General features: G+C 34.6%; 1 protein-coding gene across 1 annotated transcript in view; it reads left to right on the top strand.

The window, feature by feature from the left end:
* Positions 1-830: 830 nt before the first annotated feature.
* The window catches only part of LOC106131534 (dopamine receptor 2-like), a 36,328-nt gene continuing 15,740 nt past the window's right edge, over positions 831-21,418 (top strand). Inside the window, exon 1 of the mRNA XM_013330651.2 lies at positions 831-2,089. Within this exon, the coding sequence (XP_013186105.1) occupies positions 831-2,089 (1,259 nt within the window). The remainder of the gene's footprint in view (positions 2,090-21,418) is intronic.

Raw genomic sequence — 21,418 nt, 5'->3', positions numbered from 1 at the left:
AGCTTGTCAATTCCTAAAAATAAATCTGCTGGTGTCATTTTTGTTACAATAAAACTCCTGGTTATTTATTCAAATCTCGTTTATTTCTAACACCTGCAGATAAAGTACCTATCTTTTAAACGGTGGAGGATTTTCATGATTAGCTCAGTATTTCCGAAAATTTTGCCCTTACAAACCTCTTTATAACGTTATAGTATAGATGATTTTCAACTTACTCAAACTTGGGGAGGTATTTATTTAAAATGTAGTTTTAAGGTAAAATAAATGAACTTTATGCTATTGGCATTTGCTATCAGTCAACCGTTGGTAAATAGCAAACCTATCTATTACCGAATTATTTGTCAAACTGACCACTAAGGAGGTGGTGAACTTGATATACAAATTTTAAGAAGAATTCTTTTTATGGTCTTTAATAATTGCTGTGGCTGCTTCTGGGGGGTTTTTTGCAAGCTTTTATAATATTTAACAGGTAGTAAATTGATCTTGCATGCCTTGGCCTGCCCTTATGGCCTCAAATATGGTTTATAAAATGTGAAGACCACGGAAAGTACGACATAAGAGTTAGAGTTTTCTCAGAAACAAAAAAAAAAATCTTTCGCCATTTGCAATCTTAATCAAGCATACAATTACACGACTTTCTTGTTATTGTTTCAGAATGTGGTGGGACGCGTCTGCCGTCGAGTGAAATATGCCGAGGAGACATGAGCCAGAAATTGGAATACCAGTACACAATGCCTGCCAAGAACGTAATCTCAAAATGGCTGCGGGCGAAACAGGGGAAACATAAACACTCACCATGGCGCTAGTGAATAAATAACCAAAGGAAAAATATGAATGCGACGGCTCCTGATATATTGGTGGCAAAGGGCCAACTGGACATATCGTACCGAGGACCACAGTATGCTTTGGATCCCCCTAGCGCCGCCTACAATACCGTACTGGAATTTAACATCACATTCGATAACACCTCCGCATATAACGTGACGAACGAGTCCCTCAACCTCTGGAACGAGTACATCAAACTTCTGCAAGACCGCGCTTTGCTGGTTACTTTTTTACTCCTTTTCTCCCTAACGACAGTATTCGGAAACATGCTCGTCATACTAGCTGTAGTTCGCGAGCGATATTTGCATACATCAACTAATTATTTTGTTACATCTCTCGCTGTGGCTGATTGTCTCGTCGGATTAGTGGTGATGCCTTTCTCGGCTTTATATGAAGTGTTAGAACATACTTGGTTCTTCGGAGTAGACTGGTGCGATGTGTGGAGATCACTAGATGTTCTATTCAGTACCGCCTCAATACTAAATCTGTGTGTGATTTCACTGGACCGGTACTGGGCCATTACGGACCCTATTACATATCCGATGCGAATGAGCGGACGGAAAGCAGCCTTCCTTATTGCGGCGGTATGGGTGTGTTCCGGTGCTATATCCTTTCCCGCGATCGCGTGGTGGCGCGCCGTACGATTAGAAGAAGTGCCAGATTTTAAGTGTCCATTTACGGAAAACTTAGAGTACATAATATTCTCATCGACAATATCTTTTTATTTACCGTTATTTGTGATGGTGTTCACTTATTATCGTATCTATCGTGCAGCGACAATACAGACGCGATCTTTAAAGATTGGTACTAAACAAGTGATGAGGCCGAGTGGTGAATTAGAGTTAACTTTGCGTATTCATAGAGGTGGAACAGTACGGCAACGCAGTGATGCGTGTCACGGTGTGTGTACGCCAGAAGAGGCGGATCAGGAGCCGCTGACAGCCCTCCAGAACAATGGACTGTCGCGGTCGTCAACACGGTTGACGAATGTAACTCATGGCAAACATTTGCCTAAAAACTTTTCATTGTCAAGGAAATTAGCGAAGTTTGCGAAAGAGAAGAAAGCAGCAAAAACGTTGGGCATAGTGATGGGTGTGTTTATAGTATGTTGGTTGCCGTTTTTTGTGGTGAATTTGCTCTCAGGCATATGTTCAGCCTGTATTGCGCACGAGGAGATTGTTAACGTGGTGGTGACCTGGCTGGGCTGGGTCAACTCTTCTATGAATCCTGTCATCTACGCTTGCTGGAGTAGAGATTTTAGAAGGTAATTCATATGTAATCACAGAAATGTTTCTTTAAAACCAAATGCATTACCAATAAGTAGTTGGATTGACGCGCGCAAAATTTATTAACGTAATGTGCCGTGACGTCAAAAATTAACCAACAAAAAAAAACTCTTTTTATAAAAACAAAATGCCATACACGTATACATAATTTTATCTTCATAGAATTGCCTACATTCATCAGATTGACACAATTACCCACGGGTAAAAGCTTCCGTTGCAGTCAATTTACACAGGAATCGAGTTTCATAATTCCAATATGAGTTCGCAATGCCAATGTTTGGCATACAGTAATGTAGATACAGCGATAACGGTTGATACAAAGGCTCTTAAACATAAAAAGACATAAGTTTTATTTTAATGACAGAGGACAGGTTTAATACTACATGAGTGTTAAAAATTATCCTCTTGAAGTTCCGATTGTGTCCACAGTCCTGTAGAGAGGATCGCGAGTCCTGCATGTGTGTCTCTAACTGCCTATTACACTTAAAAACAACATATTTTTTTTATCTCTGGCAGCTTTAACCACCCATCTAAAATCTATCCGTGTATGCATCTGCGCACTCACGAGCGCTCTGACAAGAGCGTCCGTTAAAAAATCAGAAGTATTTATACTACTTAGTTGTGCACCGCAAACTTAGAACTCGCGAACTATTTTATATTTTAGAAAATTGTAAATATCTCAAAACGCTTTCCACAAGAACTTGAATATTCTATTAACAGATACTACATACATTTTAAATTTTATTAAAATCAGACATAAGGTGCGAAAGTTATCGCGTTACAGACACACAAAGATATGTTTTTTCGCCTCAAGTTGATTGGCAGGCCTCTCTCGCTTCCCATATAAAGGTCAATATATCAAGTTAGATTATATCAACATCTGTAAACGCGATGTTTGTTGGTGCGGTGTCCACAATCAGAGCCGATGGCAACGAAACGTGAATTAAACTGCTCTGCTCGTAACTTTGTTATAGAATTCGTCAAATAAGTGCTTAATTATAGCCGCTGAAATAACACTTTCTACATACATACGTACAATAACATCTATATGCCTTGCGGTGTGGACAGACCCAAAGGTTTGAAAGACTGATAGAATTTAATGATAGAATTGAGTTTGAGTTATTTAAGAGATTCAAATATCGACAAAACTGAGCTGAACTAACTTTTCTTAAGTAAATAGGCATAACCTACTGAGAGAATGAGGATTAGAACTGACTCTAAGACCCCTGTATCATAATCATATAGCAAACCGTAGACCATTTAATCACAGAGGCAATGATCTATTCATTTTCTCTAAATATGTTTAAGATACCAACACAAAAAGAATAGGACCGCTCAATCTCTTTTTCATAGATGTCGTAAAAGACGACTAAGAGGCTTATTAACTTGGGATTTTTGACGATGGGCTAGCAACCTTTCACTATTTGAATCTCAATTCTTTCATTAACCCAAACAGCCGAACATAGCCTATCAGACTTTCAAAACTGTTGGCTCTGTCTACCCCGTAAGGGATATGGACGTGACTATATTTGTATATATATGTATGTATATTTAAGGTTAGCTACTGGAACAAAAAGAGGTACTTAGCTTAAAGTTTTGTTGTGAAATTCGATTCCAAAAGTTCAAAATTACTTTCGTCCTCATGTTGCGCAAACGAGATGCTGAACTTAATTATTTAAACATTCCTAATTTAAAATCCCTTGTGGTCAACACAGGGATGGGATTAAAAACTTTGTATGGAAGTTGAATTGCCTAAATTGGCTTTTTTCTTGTTGTTGTACTCAATATTGTCCTAAATAGAACTTTTTAAGGGGATCCCCTTCTTTTTTAATTATAACTCCTTCCTTTTTCCTCCTACCTTCCTAATTTTTGACATTATTTATATAATTCATATAGTCATGTCTATATTCTTTACAGGAAAAACTGAGAAAACTGTCCTTGGAAAGACTGTTAGGAAACACATTCAGCTGTACGGCTTAATGATGAAATTAAGATTCAAATAGTAACATATCTTAAATGATCCATTTAAATGTCTTGGCTTAAAAGTAACATGAGATTGCATGTGCCGTTTATTTCGGAAATTAAAATAATCAAAGAAAATTAGTATTAAGGCAGGGTGTTATATCTTTTTGTTCCTTACTGACTTGTTTAACACCAAAGTAGTTCACCTAAGTGACCACCCTTTTTTACTTCATCAAACCAAATCAAATAAAGAAGAATATTTACATAAAGCTTATCCTTATTATATCTTAAAAAGTGTCTCGTATGTTTATAATTATATTTATTATGTTTTATTTTCGAATATTTCTGTGACCCCAGTGTCTGTATTTTCCAATAATAAACCTCATGCTTCCAGAATTTCCAATAAACTAATTCCATAAACTAAATTCTCAGAACAATATTCGGCAATCCCGTTACAATATATACGAAGTGTACCTGTGCGCTTGATTAAGCCTTTTCTGGACCTATAGATCTACACTTTGGGTCAAAGTCTTGTGAAAGGTATGCCTAAATTGGATGTTGTCTATATGTTAGACGTGTAGGTAGTGGAGTTGTAGCGGGAGCGATGATTCGGCTCGACCGCCACCAAAGGGAAGATCTTCCGCCAGGCTAGGTGTTATGCCTGGGGAACCGCGGCTCCGACGATGTTGTGTCGGAGGTTGTATATATAGCTCCAATCCGTGAAATCTCTGAAATCGCGTTCTAGATACTTCGCTGCTATTGGTTGAGCGCGTCAATTTCTTCGAGATGATTGACAGTAGTTGTTTGATTTGATGTTGCGGCGAGTGGCGTAGAGATGTCGCCACAGTACTCCCCCCCAAGACCGGAGGTCTGAAGTCTTGATCTTGCTGTGCAATCTGTGCTTTAGTTGTAGATTGCAAGTGCCAGTTGTCTTCCAGTGAGTCGGAAGTTGTTCGAAGTCCTAGTGACTCAGGAGTGAGCCGTTGCGTTGCTCGTAGTCTGCGGTGAGTCGAGACAGTAGAGAGCGAAGTCGAGTTGTTGGCGCCGGTAGGAGTCGTGCAGAGCTGCCACGCTGGAGAGAAGAGCGGCCGTCGAAGAGATCCAAGGGTGGGCTGCGGTAGATGCGTCGGTCGCTGAAGTCGATGAGTGTGAGTGCGGGTGGAGACAGGACCAGGAAGCTCGTTGAGTTGGCTGCGATGGACCTGCTGCGATACCCAGTTGCTGGCTTGCTGTGAGACTGCTTGCAGAGTGAGGAGTGATGCTGAGGATTGGAGTTGATTGATGATGGAGAAGGTTGCTTCCAATCACGTCGGGGTCACCAATGTAGCGGGAGCGATGATTCGGCTCGACCGCCACCAAAGGGAAGATCTTCCGCCAGGCTAGGTGTTATGCCTGGGGAACCGCGGCTCCGACGATGTTGTGTCGGAGGTTGTATATATAGCTCCAATCCGTGAAATCTCTGAAATCGCGTTCTAGATACTTCGCTGCTATTGGTTGAGCGCGTCAATTTCTTCGAGATGATTGACAGTAGTTGTTTGATTTGATGTTGCGGCGAGTGGCGTAGAGATGTCGCCACAGAGTCTTCTTTATTTCATATCACTCAATATTATTTCCAATTTTAGCCTGTTCATAATAAAAATTGATAGAGAATTTTGTGCCTAATCTCCAATCTCAATTTCTCCTTCTTTTGTTTCAAAGTTCATTTTATGCCAATTTTGTGTTACTTAAATAAGTAGGCTATGAAGCTTGTATTTATTGGCTGAATGTTAATGCAAAGAAACTATGCGCAAAGATCATGGCAACTGGAAAGATTTAGTCTCTGTCTACTCAAGATATTATGTACTACTTAAGATGATATGTATGAATAAAGCTTTTATTGATTTATATAAGCAAAAACAATGTTCTTTCATTCAGCTGTATGGCTTAATAATCCTGAATCCATTACGTATAAAATTCGAATAACATTTCATTTAATGCGCTTTTATAGGCACTAATTACTTTAATAGTGAAGCAAGGCGATAATTATCTGTATTTACAATTCTGCTAATGGAAGTAATTAACTGATTTACAATCAATATTGAATTTATTATTCTCAGATGTGAAAACATTAAGTTCGAAAAATATTATTATTCTTAAGCAGTAAAGTTTAAATTATAGTGCTTTTAAAAGCTTTTTGAACATTTTTCATCCAACAACACGCGATATTAAAATCAACAGGACGAAAGTCCTTTTAATTAATAGTGCAACTGCCTGTTTTAAGCACTAACATAAAGTATAGCAGGTCGTTAGCGCAATTTTTATTAATAATAGATATAAATTACGTTATGTAAAATTTGAACGACCACGAGTTTTATACCCGGGCCATCATGGCGTAGGAATTTTTGAAAATCCCCCGGATATCTACGTCTGTATAACCTTACTACATTCATTTTATAGTATATCTTTTGAGCGGGTAATTCGGTGATTGCATTCTCTTTAATAATCATTTCAGTGGGTGGTATATACAAATATATCGGTATATATTTGTATATACCTATTAATTTTTTAGCTACAAGACCAGAGTGCGCCCGCGGCTCCGCCCGCATGATATAAATAAACCCGTAAACTTTCGTTCCTAGACCAAGAAGTAGGCACCTTCATGCCAAATTTAAAGTTTCTAGTCCTAGCGGTTGTTGTGCTGTATAGCTGAAATCCAGTTGGGCTGTGCGTTGTCTGACAGTCAGTCAGTAAATGAAGTCTTATATGTATAAAGATAAAAAATAGACTAATATCGAACAAAAAATGTCCTTACGTTTTTAGCGAGATTGTGAGTATATATAGATACTTTGCAAGCCACAAAAGCTACAAATCCTATATCGCGGAAACTTAGTTCCAACGGATTCTTAAATCGTCAGGGTCGGGCTTTTCCAGAAAAAACACCCACCCTGTAAGACCTTCCATAATCACGTCTTTATTTCTAAAGGAGTAGATAGAGCCAACAGACTTGAAAAGACTGAAAAAACAAGTTGTAAAATACACTACATTCGCTTGAATAAAAACAAAATTTATAATGTTAATTTTACTAGGAAAATAATCATACACTAACTTTAAACAGTTCGTTTTAAAAATCAATGTGGTATTATTTTCCGCGAAAAATAAAAACATTATATGATTAAGTTTATCCCTTGCGTGCCACACAAGGTAGCTATTTTTGATGGCACGCCATTTCAACACGACAATAGACTACACGAATTGAACTCGAATAGAATCACTAAAAGATATTGTTTTGAGTATTGAAATTCAATCGAAGAAACACTACGAAAAATTACTTTTATCTGTAGTTGCTTCGTCAATTTCCGTACTATTTTAGTAAAGAATGCATATTATTTGTATATAATAGAAATAGACGAGACCAGACGAGACCTGATTAAGTCAAGCATACTTTTTATATAAAAATAAAACCCCCTATTACTATATTTCCACGGTATTTTTTGTTAAGCTATTTTGAATTTGGTGAAGATAATTTCAAGCTTGATTCACGTAATTGTAAAATTAAAGTTGAATCCGTACTTGGTTAACATGTTACGCTGGTCCCAATTGAGGTCCTAACATTAATTTGAGATAAAACTCAGAGTCTGGTCAAACGGCCTATACACCCGGTTTTTCTACATTTTAACAAAAGTTATGATAATTGTGTTAACTGATGGCGTCGAGCTACATGATATATACCTATAACCATGAAACAAGTTCCTATTTTTACTTCCAAAGGGTTGATCAATTCCTAAGGTTCTTGACTCCGTAACACCGTTAACCATCAAATGCTGCGGGCTGAATATTTAACTGAAATCGTTTAAGAAAATCCAATAAGTTGGTAATATAGAGTTCGTATAACAATGTCCCCTTGAATAGCGCACAATCGAATTTGAATTAATATTTATTAATAAAAAAAATAAAAAAATTGTTTATGTTTGCTTGTGAATTCAAAAATTTACAAACAAAAAGTTTTTATAGCTTATTTATAAGGCAACCATCTTTAAATAAAAAATCTCTTTAATTTCCGCTTTTTCGTGGGAATGAGTATTCCGGGTAATCTTCTCTAAGTACACTGCTAGATACCAACTTGGCAAATTTCAAATCTCTGAAATAAAGCGTAGATAATGTCAGTCAGTTTCTTTTTATACATAATATTTCATCAATACAATTTCATCATTGAGCCCTATAGCTGAACGTTACCTCTTTTTTTTGGCTGACCTTGAAAACTTTCATACTTTCTTGCGCTAACAGGGTAATGACGTCCCACAGCATTGAGGAATGCGACGCAAGGAGTAGGACCTGTGCACTCTATGAAGATTAGTAACACTATGGCTGCAATCGGGATGAGTCGTTGGACGAACTTAAAGTAGATTACCGAGGCGTTGGGAATCGCTAGGGGCTGTCGCTTTCTCCGGGATTATGATTAATACAATTTGCGTATAAATTAATCAAGAAAATTGTGTTGCCGTCATCATTGTCCCATTTCGGATAAACTTACCCTATACTATTAAGTATAAAGTCCATTTAAATATGCAAGTGTAAATAAAGTAAAATAAATAAATAATACAAATAAATACCCAATATACGAAACCAATTATACAGATTGAGCCTCGAAGTAAGTAAAAAACTTGTGTTACGAGATTTTTACTCAACGATACTTTATTTTATAATAAATTCTTATATAGATAAATACAGTGTTATATACGAGTATATACAAATAGGGTAGAATTAAAAAGATTTTGACTTACCCAAACCAGAATCATGGTCCTTTCTTATGCCTTGCGGGGTAGACAGAACCACCAGTCTTGAAAAGACTAAAAGAGCTTTCCCACGTTACTTTACACAAAATGAAATAATATAGTCTTCTATGGGCTTTAAATGTCAAAAGAACATTTGCTTTGTTTCATCACGTAAGGGGATAGAAATAGCATTACCTACATGACTTCCTCATTTTGTCTTGTTACAGTTCGTGCGTGACTTCCTTCCAGCATGCGATTCAGTAATCTTTGTCAACAGGTTAATGTTATATGTCATATTGGATATTTCTACTACATTTTAATTGATTCACTGATTAGATCAGTTTGTTGTCTATGTAGGGGTGCACATAAAAAGGATTTTCGTTGGAACAGAAATTAACAAGATTTTTCAAGATACGGACGGAGACGCGAGTGTAAAAATTTGATAAATTAGTCCCTTATTGAAAAGCTTTTTCTTAACTCAAATCTTAAAACAACTTTCCTAAAACAACTCAATTCAAGGCAAAAACCAAGGAGTAATTCTAATAATTGATTATTATTAAAACAGCTGAATCCCCGTCCTGTATTTAAAAATAAACAAGATAATTTAACGAATTTATAATGGTTCCAACCAAATGTTGTGGGCTGCGAGTAAACCTTTTGTAAAGGTTAAAAGTTATATTAACGGAAAATAATTATTTCAACTGCCACTGAATGAATATCCAATTATTAATGTTTTTGTTTAACTGAAATCCTCGAAACGGGAACAAACTCGATAACATCGGGAAAGCAAACTTCGTTAATTCTTCGACGACAGCAGTAATCAACTGTGCAATATTTCTAAGGCTTGGAGTTTTCTGGGATGCGAATCAGTTAGCAGTGTGAATAATAATTATGACGTCACGGCCAATAATTGAAATTATGCATATGAAAAATGCAAATTAAGTCTTTACAGGCTTGCTACAACCTGGCTACAAATATCATCATACTAAACATTGCCCTGCCATCGCCTATTTTATGAGACATAACAAACCCCTATGACTCTTCATCACTTGATTGACCAAATGAAAATCCCTAATGTTCCCTTTTAACATTTTCACAAGGAATGAAAATAATTTAATGACTCAGGCCAAATTTAAAATAAAATGGATATACGAAAAACATAACAAATTTAAAAAACACCACCAATTTTCGTTGATCAAAGCAGTAAATCATATCGCTCATTATAGCATGGCTATTGGCTACCCTACTTTATCATTTTATGCTGACATGTATTTTTCTGTCAATTCTAATATGGCGACAAAATTTATGGCATAGACGTATGGCGGCTTTATCACCTTACACAAATATTGAGGACAAAACGTTAGTAGAATATTGATAAATCTAGTTTCAAGTGTAGGGACGCGTGAACTTAATTTAACATAAGAAGATGTGAAAATAAACTGGCCATGTTTTTTGATGTTTTTCTATTATCTGACATATAACATTTTTTTCAAGTTTTATTTTTAAACATACAGACATGTTACGTCTTTATCCTTTACGGTGAAGACAGGTCTCGAAACTAGTGTAAGGTCACTGTCATAAGTACGCCTATTGTTCATTATTTTAGGTACAATAAAGTTTATATAAAATAAATACTACTAATACTTTTCAATATTTACAATAATAACATATCAGTTTCGAGTACTTTTGACCTGATCTTTCTCCAGAACGTCTCGGATTGGATAGTTAACAGATAAAGCAAAATATTTTCACATCTCAAAACGATTGCCTGCTTCAGCTCTATCTGACCTACTACGCCATCGGCTGACCTTAAATGATTTAACAAATCATTAGAAATAACGACTGTTCTCCAAACAACTTAATAAGTATCATAAAGCTTTCCATTGCTTTCCGGAAAACTCGGGCTGTTATTTTGACACGATTATCTCAATACATTTTGTGGAAATAATTTTGAATAAATTAACTTAATTGATTAGACGGTGAAAGGAAAACATTAGCGGGCTGATAACGTTTCGTGACCCGGTTTTTGTAAGTGGAATTTAACCTGCATGTTATTTTGTTAGAGAAAAATATTAAATGTTAATATGTGTCGAGTTTTAAAAAATAATATGTGTCGAGTTTTAAAAGATTTTTTATTTTAACAAACAGTTAAAATAAAAAAATCTTATTTTTATAAACTGCGTATTTTTTACTTATTGTGAAAACCTACTTTTACTGTGATACTAGACTCTTGCGACTCCGCCCGCCTAAGGCAATAAATGTCTGTCAATTTCTAAATCATCTCTTAGTGCACCCACTTAATAAGCTTTAATGTCAAATTTTAAGTTTCTAGAGCCTTTAGGCTGTGCATTGATTATGTCAATCAAACAGACAGCCAGTATTCTTTATTATATTCTTGTGATATGTACACAATTAACTTAATTATTGCTTTGGTTTGAAATAAAATTTGTTTGATAAAAAAATATTGAACGAGAAACAAAGATTTATTTAATTATTTAAAGTTATTAAAACGAAAAATCCCATTCTCATCTCCGTTCCCTTCTTCCTTTCTTAGCGGTTTTCATCATAATAACTACTTGCGTGCCAAATTTCAACCTAACAGTCCAGTAGTTTGGGCTATGCGTTGATAAATCAGTTAATCAACTTTGTGTTTAGATATACGAATGTTTATATTATCTATTATTTGTTACAACATAAAAGAGTTCGATGTCCATAATTTAATTTTTGTTCTACTTATAAAGAGCTTATAAATCTTATATTCAGCCAAGTCGTGACTAATTTAGAAGTATATTTCGAGTCCCGATCTCATCATTTCATATTCTTAAACATTTGACCTTTGTGCAAGCCCAGACCGTCGTTTGCTGTTGCCATATTTGGAATATTGATTTAGTTATAATTTGGGCAGTCTCGTGTGTCTCATTGTAACATTTTTATCTTCTTCATTTATATCTTCATTCAATAATTTGCAATTGAATGAGAAATTAAGTTTTAGTATTTACCATTAGTTAACTAAACCGTTAACTAATATATTTTTTTTGTTAAAGATTATTTCAAACTCGCATCAAATTTTTCAGTGATCTAGAAAGTTTTTCATTCGTAAATAAATGTTTCTCCGTTTGCGTGACGTCATAACCCAGTAGATTCTTGTAACTTTTTTGCCCACGACATTGCTGCTGAATAATTTAAGTAATAAGAAGAAACCCTAAATAGAAAACTGTTAATTAAAAAACAACATGTTAATTAATAGTTTATAAGTTGATGAGAAACACACAACGCGACCTGCCAAGTAAATGTCGTCACGCTACGAAAACCAAAAGATATTTTGATGAATAAAAATCTTCCAAAAAGATGTAAAGCCATGTTGAGTACTTTCAAAGAAATCTTAATAATAATTATCATTAATTCATAAAGTTAAAAAAAGTTTATTTCTTCTTCTGAACTACGTACTTTTTTATTTTCTCCACATTGGTGCTTTGCTCCAAAATAGATACAAATACATTTTTGTTTCTAGTAATTTTGCGTATTATACTCGTATTAACTTAAAATAAGGCTTTAATGTCTCTCTTACATTGTGCTTTGTTCACAAACCACTGAATTATTCTGTTTATGTATTTTTAATTGAATGAACTAAACAAATATAGAACCGGAAAGTTAAGTAGTGGTGGGAAATTAGGTCATTTCATACACGCCAGTATTTCTCAGGATTTTATCGCTTAATTTGTCGGTTCGGAATTTGTCGGTTAAGTTTTATGAATTTTTATTTCTATTTTATACTACACAATTTCTGAATAGTAAACTTAACGAGGAGAAAAATAAAATAAATATATTTTTCTCAAAAAATGAATATTTTCCTTTTTTAACCAATCACTGATGTATGTAAGTGACACCTGCATGAAATTAAAAACGGATCATTTTAGGGTACAGTTGTATATAATTGTCACTGTTATTTTTGCTTAATATATACGAACACATTCATTCATTATCTATCTATACTAAAGGGCTGACTTCTGTTCTGCATAGCCCTAAGCTGTAAAACACAGGCCAAATTTAGCTCTTTGTGAGACGGCAAAATAATAATAAAATAGTGACATATAATAAAATAGTCACATACTGGCTAACTTATGTTTATATACATTAACTTGCAGATTGTAAAAACCAATCAAGGGAAAAAGCCTTGATAAACTGCGAGTATAATTTGAGGCGATGGCAAGTGATAGGTTTATCACTATTTAAATCTCCTCATAAAAAAAGTTAACAGAATGTAAAATCAGCCAGGACGTAGAATCTTGTTCATACTTGGGAAGCATCGGTACTCGAGTGGTTAAGATGTGAGACTTAAAAGCGTATATGTTTCAGAGTGTAATATCCATCTGCGAATATGTCATTAATAACTTGGATACTTAACTTTTCTGAGTAAATAATATTTTGTGCACATTTACTAACTTACATTTATTTATGACTAATGATATCGTACTAAGGAAAACAGCCCGGTAACTAGATGTGTAACCATGATCTTATATGACTAAGGTTCTCTTGCTAAGTTTGTGAAGATCAGTCGCGAGTCTTTTACGTAAAAACCTCCATAATTGTGGTTAGACATACCCCACACCTTTTAAAAGCGTTTCACTTTTCATAAACATCAGCAAATAAGCCTCATTACATTACGAAAGTAACATAGTTACGCAGGCACATTCATAAAATTTGAGCCAGCTTAAACCAAAATTAATTTATACCTGTCCAGTTACCGACCTGGGTCATAAAATATAGCCCGGATTCACGTTGTTAGCTCACAAAATGCAATTTTTAAGTAAACTGTAGAAATATATTCTTTGAGACTCCCATAGGAAGAAACTATACTAGGGTACGCTCATGGCTCTGCTTGCGTAAAACATAATCATGATAATCATCCCTTAGTGCAACCCTAGACCACATAAGGTACCTGGTACCACAATAACCTACATGGACAACTTCAAACAATGCTGTGTATTGTTCTGTCAGTCAGTTCCTCTTTTTAACATACAGATTTTTTTGTTAAGTTTCTTTTGTATAATATACGGAAATAGCACACAAAGTGCCCACTTATTTTCTAATATGATCTAATGAATTTAGCTGTTACGTAAATAATCCCTATCATGTCGTCACTGCGATGCTATGAAAGTCATGCTACGACGTCGCTACGATGCTACGAAAATAATACTACGATCCCTACGATGCTACGAAAAATAATACAACGACATCCCTACGAAGCTACGAAAAACATCCCTTTAAATTAGTATTTTTTTTTCTATGAAGTCTAGATACAAATATGGGTGACAATACAATAATATATGTTGTGAAAATATGTTTTACTATCATAAATATTTTACATTTTTTGGCCCACAAATGCCCACATTTGACATTTTAATTTTATACTAACGTATGGTTAATTATTTTGGTACCAATAAAATGTATAATTTATGCATTGTTTACGTAGGTTTAATTTATGTAAATTGATGAACTCAAGCTATTGTTGTTTGTGTTATAATAATTTATGTACAAATTCTGTAGCCTCATTAAATGTTAGACGCCGGGGTGTTGATAGAATATTGATTTGGAGTCGTTTATTAATAATCTTATTTACTTAATTGCTTTGAGTTGGACAGACGTCGTTCATTTCCTATTATTGGCAATTAAGCCTAAAGTATTGTATGAATTTCAAATTAACTCGGGACTTTGAAGGCAGTTTGAAATTACTTCTATAATTTAAAACGGAAATGGATCCTAAAGGATTGTTTGGGAAAATCTGTAGAAATATTATAGCTTTTGGTAAATAAAATGTTAAATTTATAAAGTTAGTAAACACAGGTCCTGAGTTCGATTCCCGGTCAGGTCAAAAAAGAGATATAATGTTCATATAAGTATTCCTTACAAAAACAAGTACCGTCGAGGCAGTATAACTAAAATCTTGATCTCATTTTGTAGCAAGCGCACCCTGTGATATTTTATCCATATCTCACCTCACATATTGATCAAAACTAAAAAACCGCATAGCTTCGATATCATCAAAAAACAAGTTCACTCAATAATCACTGAATCCACTTAAACAAAATAGTTGAAATTCCGAGTTGCACTGTATTTTGCATCACAAAATGTAAGCTCCGTGCAGACGCCACGTTTCGCTTTTGTTCTGTCTTTTCTATTTTGCATTGAGATTAAAAATCTTGGTTGTCTATCTTGTATCTTATGTTGGCCGTATGATACCCGGCACTTCAGCAACTCTTTCCGGAATTGGTGTAGAAGGCAACTAAACAAAATAAAACTCGTGATATTATTAGTAAGGTTTGCTATTCGTTTGTCAATCCCACAGATAACATTTACTCGTATTTTATAGAGACAAGTAGACAATGCTTACCCTTTAATCTCTTGTATTACATATAATATAGTCCTGCAACTAGTGTTGCCCAAATTCAGTCTTGGTCTTGCAGTCTTGGTCTTGTTCTTGCGTTTTTGCAAGACCAAGACCAAGAACAAGACCAGGTGTATTGGCGCAAGACCAAGACCAAGACTGACCGTGCAAGACTTGAGCAAGAACAAGACATAGCCTGCAAGACTCTTGCGTCTTGCAGCTTGGACTTAGCGCTATTTCACTGAGTAGTTAGGTGTAACAGTTCGGTGTATAGGTAGGTACGCTTAGGAATTCTATGAGACGCAAAAAACTGTATCAAAGAATATGAAAAACTGGACTGGAGAGCTGACTCGCGTACATCTGTAACAAAGTTACGCAGTATTTCCAGTAAAATAAAAAGAAGTGAGATAGTGAAGAAGAAGTTTCAGTCTGCTTGTGAAGCAGCTGGCGTGCCATCAAATCTAAATGCCATTCTTGACTGTCCAACGAGATGGAATTCCACACATGATATGATTGGATTTGGTTTAAAAGTGAGAGCGGGCATTGACATATTGTGCAGTTCTGTCACTGAATTAAATAATTTTCAAATCACAGCTAATGAATGGCAGGTACTCGAAAAATTATATATATAATCATAAATTTCTAATAAACTTTAAACTTTTAAGTACAAAACTTGGTGGAGACAAATATGTTACATTACCGCTAGTCATTGTATCATTCAATCTCTTGCTAGATAAAATTGAATCCATGGTAAAACAGTTAGATGAGAAATCTATAATCGATCTGAAGTGGATGAAAGGCTCATTCTAGCTTTCCAAGCAGCTCGAGACAAAATGCTTAAACATTACAAGAAGAGCAACTGGATTTATTGTACTTCTTTAATTTTAGACCCAAGGCATAAGGCTCAGACTTTTGACCAATGTGGGGGAAGCAACTTAAAACAGAAAGTCTGCGCAAGTTCAATGAACTTTATGAAGAATATAAAAGTCTACACTCACTGAACAAATCTCTGCAATTACCAGAAAAAGAAAATAAAGTATTTGATGAAGATGAAGACGTAATAGACTTTGATAAACTTTATGAATGTCCCTCGACGTCATCTGGATCTTGTCTTCAAGGCTTAGTGATAGACGAGTTGGAAGAGTACCTGAGAAAACCAAGAACTGCCAGCTCGGGAGACATTTTAGATTGGTGGAGGACGCATGAGACAGAGTATCCGATTTTATCGAAAATGGCCCGTGATTTTCTCTCAATACCTGCAACTTCAGTACCTGCTGAGAGGTTATTTTCTAAAGCATCATTAGTAATTAGAAAACATAGAAATAGGTTAAGTGATGAGTCAGCCAGATGATTACTTTGTATTAATTCTTGGTCAAAAAATTGATATAAAGTATCATAACCTAATGATTAAGCTGTTGATTTGTGTTGTATTTTATTTTTTATTCAAATAAATGATAAAACCTTAAACTCTTTTATTAAATTTCTTATAAGTTGAGGGTTCAATCTCTTTCTAGACAGATAAGTATTGTTCTTTAAAATACAGTCAAGTTATTGTAATTAATTTGTTTTTTTACATGTTTTAGCAAATGTAAGCTTATAAATCATAAATGTTTATTAAGAAACAGTTACTTCCATGGAAAACGACATATATCGTAGGTCAGTTGATTTTTCGAATTTCTTATCAAATCTTCAGTTATTTATTAATCTGCTTGATCTTTACCTATGGCTATGTTAATTCAAGCTCACAATGTTCCAATTCTAATACGTTTTTCTAAGATTTAAAGTAAATTTTAATAAATAGTAATAGACTAATAGGTAATTGCAAGACTTGCAAGACTCTTGCTGCAAGACCAAGACCAAGACCAAGACTGGGAGCGCAAGACCAAGACCAAGACCAAGACCAGGTGTATTGGCGCAAGACCAAGACCAAGACTGGCTAAGTCTCGTCTTGTTCTTGCATTTGGGCAACACTACCTGCAACTTCGTTTGAAAGGAATTTCGCGATAAAAGGTCGCCTTTATTCATTCATAAGATTTAATAGTCATTTATACCCACCCCACAACATTTTTTTGAGAATATGTAACAAAGAGGCAAAGAAAGAGTTACTTTAGCATTCGTAATATTTTAAGTACTTTTAAGTACGGCAGAACTTTACTTAAGAGCTAGTAATCAAACTGGAATAAAATTTGCTTATCCTACATAGTGTTAATTTTACACATACACGTTGCCTCACATCTGTTAAAACACTCTCTTTTAAAAGAAATGAGAAATTCATTTCTTACTGCGCTAAGCGAATAAAATATTTTTTAATTTCCGTTAACACCGTCGGGGCATATAGATAATTTACTGTCTCACTTGACATAATAATTATGGCTCTTCATTGTAATAATAAGATTGGTTGATTTTAGAATTACTAAAGCGTAAAATGGACGACTGAGGGCACAATAAGGTTCTTGTATGGCAACTACCTACATGCGCCGAATAGGAATGTGTTAACACTTGTATACTGAACGGTATTAATGAATGAGAAAGTTTGTCATTGTTATCCTTTCACTGCTTAGCAGCTGGGCCTATTTTTTAGAAATAGGTAGTGGAAAGTCTAAGACCGAGAGTCAAAAATAGAGACAACATTTATGAAGTCACGGGCGACAGTAGAAGAAAATTAAGGTGAAAAATTGAAATAAAAATTATTACATTTGTACTAGAAAATTTACTATCAATATTATTCAAATTGATGTCAACACTCACTTTATTTTTAAATTGAGTTTATCGATTTTCAATTAAAATATACCAAGACAACATACATATTTCGTGATTATTAAACCATTTCTTAATTAATTTTTTGAATAACATTCTGGTAAGATTCTTATTTCTAAAATTGTATGCTCATTAAGTCACTTGTTCTCAAATATCATTGTTATCAATTTTACTAGAACACGCCGACGGCTCCGCCCATTTGTTCCCGTGAAAATTTCGGAAAATCTTTTCTTAGTTCCACCATATGCTCGCCAAGAAAAACCACGACATATATTGACATACTTTAATATATTAAATCACCATCATAATCTTTTAAACTGATTTCCATAGTCCACCTCTAGCCGGCGGCCAAAAGGCCACTGAGATGGATCTTTTGTCCGTCAAGCGGTGTTGGGTGCTCCACAAACTATTGTCTCCGAAAGTATACGTTGGTCTCTTTAGAGCCGCGTCTAGTCAGAGTCTTCTCTTTGTTGTTCTCGCTTTGTTAAATGGAGATCTCACTGCAACTTATTACATTGTCAGAATTTTAGAAATGAATATCGTTTAACTCTATTATACGTGAAATAATTGGCTTTGTAGTCTGGAGACAGAAATAGGAATAAATATTTTTTATTTATTTTTTGGAACTTTATTGCACAAAAATAAAATGAACAAAGGCGGACTTAACACCGTTTGGCATTCTCTACCAGGTGACCAAACAGAATTTTGTATTCAATAATTACTTGTTTTACTTCAAACTGCCTCAATGAGTCGTTTATATGTATGATTATATTAGGGTTATTACCCTAAGATCTCAGTTTCAAAGATTTTAAGAAGCAACCCAGCTTTTAAGGTTCTCAATCAAGTTCTCGGTTAGCTTGAATTAATATCAAAATTATTGAACTTAATCCTCCTACAAAAGGCATCGCCTAGTAAAAGATGAATTCTTAAAAAAAACAATTTGCAAAATTTCAGTAAAACTCGTAAAGGTATATGAGCTTGTATCATCAAAGCCGACACCGCGATAGCACAAGCCCGCCGCATCTTATACCTTAATGAAAAATCGATATCACCCTGTATTGTGCCATCGCCTTAAATATTAAAACTGATTCTCAATATATTTCATGTTTTTCATGGCACGAACCAATTATTTGTAATGTCCTTTGGAGTTATTATGGAATTATAGTTTACATTTGTAACGACCTTTATAAATTAAAGCAAGCCGATAACCTTATTTTGTATAGTGTGTCATTGACATTTACTATAAGAGAATTATCTAATTATCGACCTATGTAAGATTCAGCTCTTCAAGAACCTTTATATATTTTATTGTAGTTATTGAAATTTAATATATTTTTCTATTTAACTATATATAATATATTGATATTTAATACATTTTTTTAATTTTTATTTAACTTGCTTTCATCATATATTAACTGTTTGTATCACTTCTATGCTGACGACTTGCAGCTTTATGTACAGACCAATATTGATAACATGGAACAGGCCATTGATTTGCTGAATCAAAACTTAAATGGAGTTCTAGACTGGTCTTATCGATTTGGCATTTCTGTTAATGTTAAAAAGTGTCAGGCTATAGTAGTTGGCAGTTTCTATCAGATTAATAATATTGACATTAACACTTTGCGACCGCTGATCTTTGACGGAACTATAATTGAATTTAGTACGACTGTTAAAAACCTTGGCTTACATATTGATACCAACTTACATTGGGATTCACACGTTGTTGCAACCAGTCGGAAAGTTTACAGTGTTCTGCATTATCTGCAACGCTTAAAACATTTTCTTCCAACAAAGACGAAGATTTTGCTTGCCCATGCACTTCTTCTGCCTATAATTGATTATGCTGATGTGTGTTATCTGGATTTAACTGAAGAGCATCTCAACAAATTAGAACGTCTTCTAAACAATTGTATCAGGTTTGTATTCTGCCTTCGGAAGTACGATCATATTTCTGAATACCGTTCTCGGCTAAAATGGCTCTCTATCCGTAACCGTAGAAATCTTCACATTTTTTGTCAGCTCTATACCATTCTCAATAATCAGCTTGCCCCAGACTATCTTAAAAAAGACTTCCAACTATTAAGTTCTACTCACGAAAAAGTCCTACGTTCTTCAAATAAGTTAACTCTTGCTATCCCTTTTCACCGTACAGGTATTGCCTCCAATTCTTTCGCCGTTATGGCTGTTAGGCTCTGGAATTCACTTCCTGAGTCCATCAGGACATCGCCAAGTCGTTTTAGTTTCAAATCGCGGGTATACAGGTTTTTCTTGAGTCGCGAGGGTATTTAATATCGCCTTTTCACTCATTTCGGTAATCGCTGCACCTATTTATTTATGTATATTGTTTATCTATTGTAGTTTTTATGTATGTATATTATAATTATTTTATTTTATATTTTGTGTAGGTATAAATATATTTATTTAGTTTAACCCCACATTAAGTTCTCTGTAAGACCCAATGGTTGACTGGTAGATAATGCTTCTAGCATTAAGTCCGCCAATTGTGCTATACATTTGTATTTTGTGCAGTGATGTTTAAATAAATAAATAAATATTTTTAATTGTAAAATTAAACTTCAATTTCTTTACGAAATCCCCAGTAATTTAAGAAAAGCGTATCAATTAATACTGGCAGCTAACTGTTTTTCTTTAACACGATTTGAACATAACCTACTGTCTCTGCCAGACAATAATAAGACTTAATGGAATCAACAATGTTATTGTGGTTAATATCCCGAGTCTTCTTTTGAGGTTTCCAAAGTTAACTTAATTATATTCCATTATCTCGTAAACTCCAGTCCCCCTGAAGTGACTCTTAAAATATACTTAAATTTCCACAGCCTACATAAATGAATTGTACCTACTTTGAATACAAAATTTTTCATTCTTAATAAATGAATTCTTGTTTAGAACAAAACCACTCCAAAATAATTCTATTCTACTTATCATAAAGTAAAGTTTGTACTGAACAATGATGAAACTATTTAAGGATTAACGACTTGTGGTGTGAAAGAAAAATAGAACTATTTTTTATTATTCAAACCGCTCTAATTAACAGCGTGATTCGTCGTGTCGACTAGATAAATCCAGGTAGCCCTAAATTGCTATTGTTGATTGCGGCTGTCGTGTTCTCCCGCCTAGCCTCGCGTTTGATGCTTTGTAACTAGGGTAAAAACATACGGACTGTTTTTCCAGCCGTACTCGGCAGTTGGGCAAAACTCCATTATTGACCAAGCGAGCGAAGTGAGCGAGGATTAAAAATAAACTTGGGGCAAAAATAAGTAAATTTTATATGTATGTCATATATACAACTAGTAAAGACTAAAAAAGAGAGCAAGGGCATTTCCATTCGTGCACCGTTCGCAAAAATGATATGGAAATTATTAAATCTCTTTAATTTTACTTTTATGATCAATAAATCTATTAGAACTTTAAATCTTAATATCTTA

The sequence above is a fragment of the Amyelois transitella genome, chromosome 20, assembly GCF_032362555.1.
Source record: "Amyelois transitella isolate CPQ chromosome 20, ilAmyTran1.1, whole genome shotgun sequence".
In the NCBI taxonomy this organism is placed as follows: domain Eukaryota; kingdom Metazoa; phylum Arthropoda; class Insecta; order Lepidoptera; family Pyralidae; genus Amyelois; species Amyelois transitella.
The sequence above is the reverse complement of the archived record's forward strand: the minus strand, read 5'-3'. Positions and strand labels throughout refer to the sequence as shown.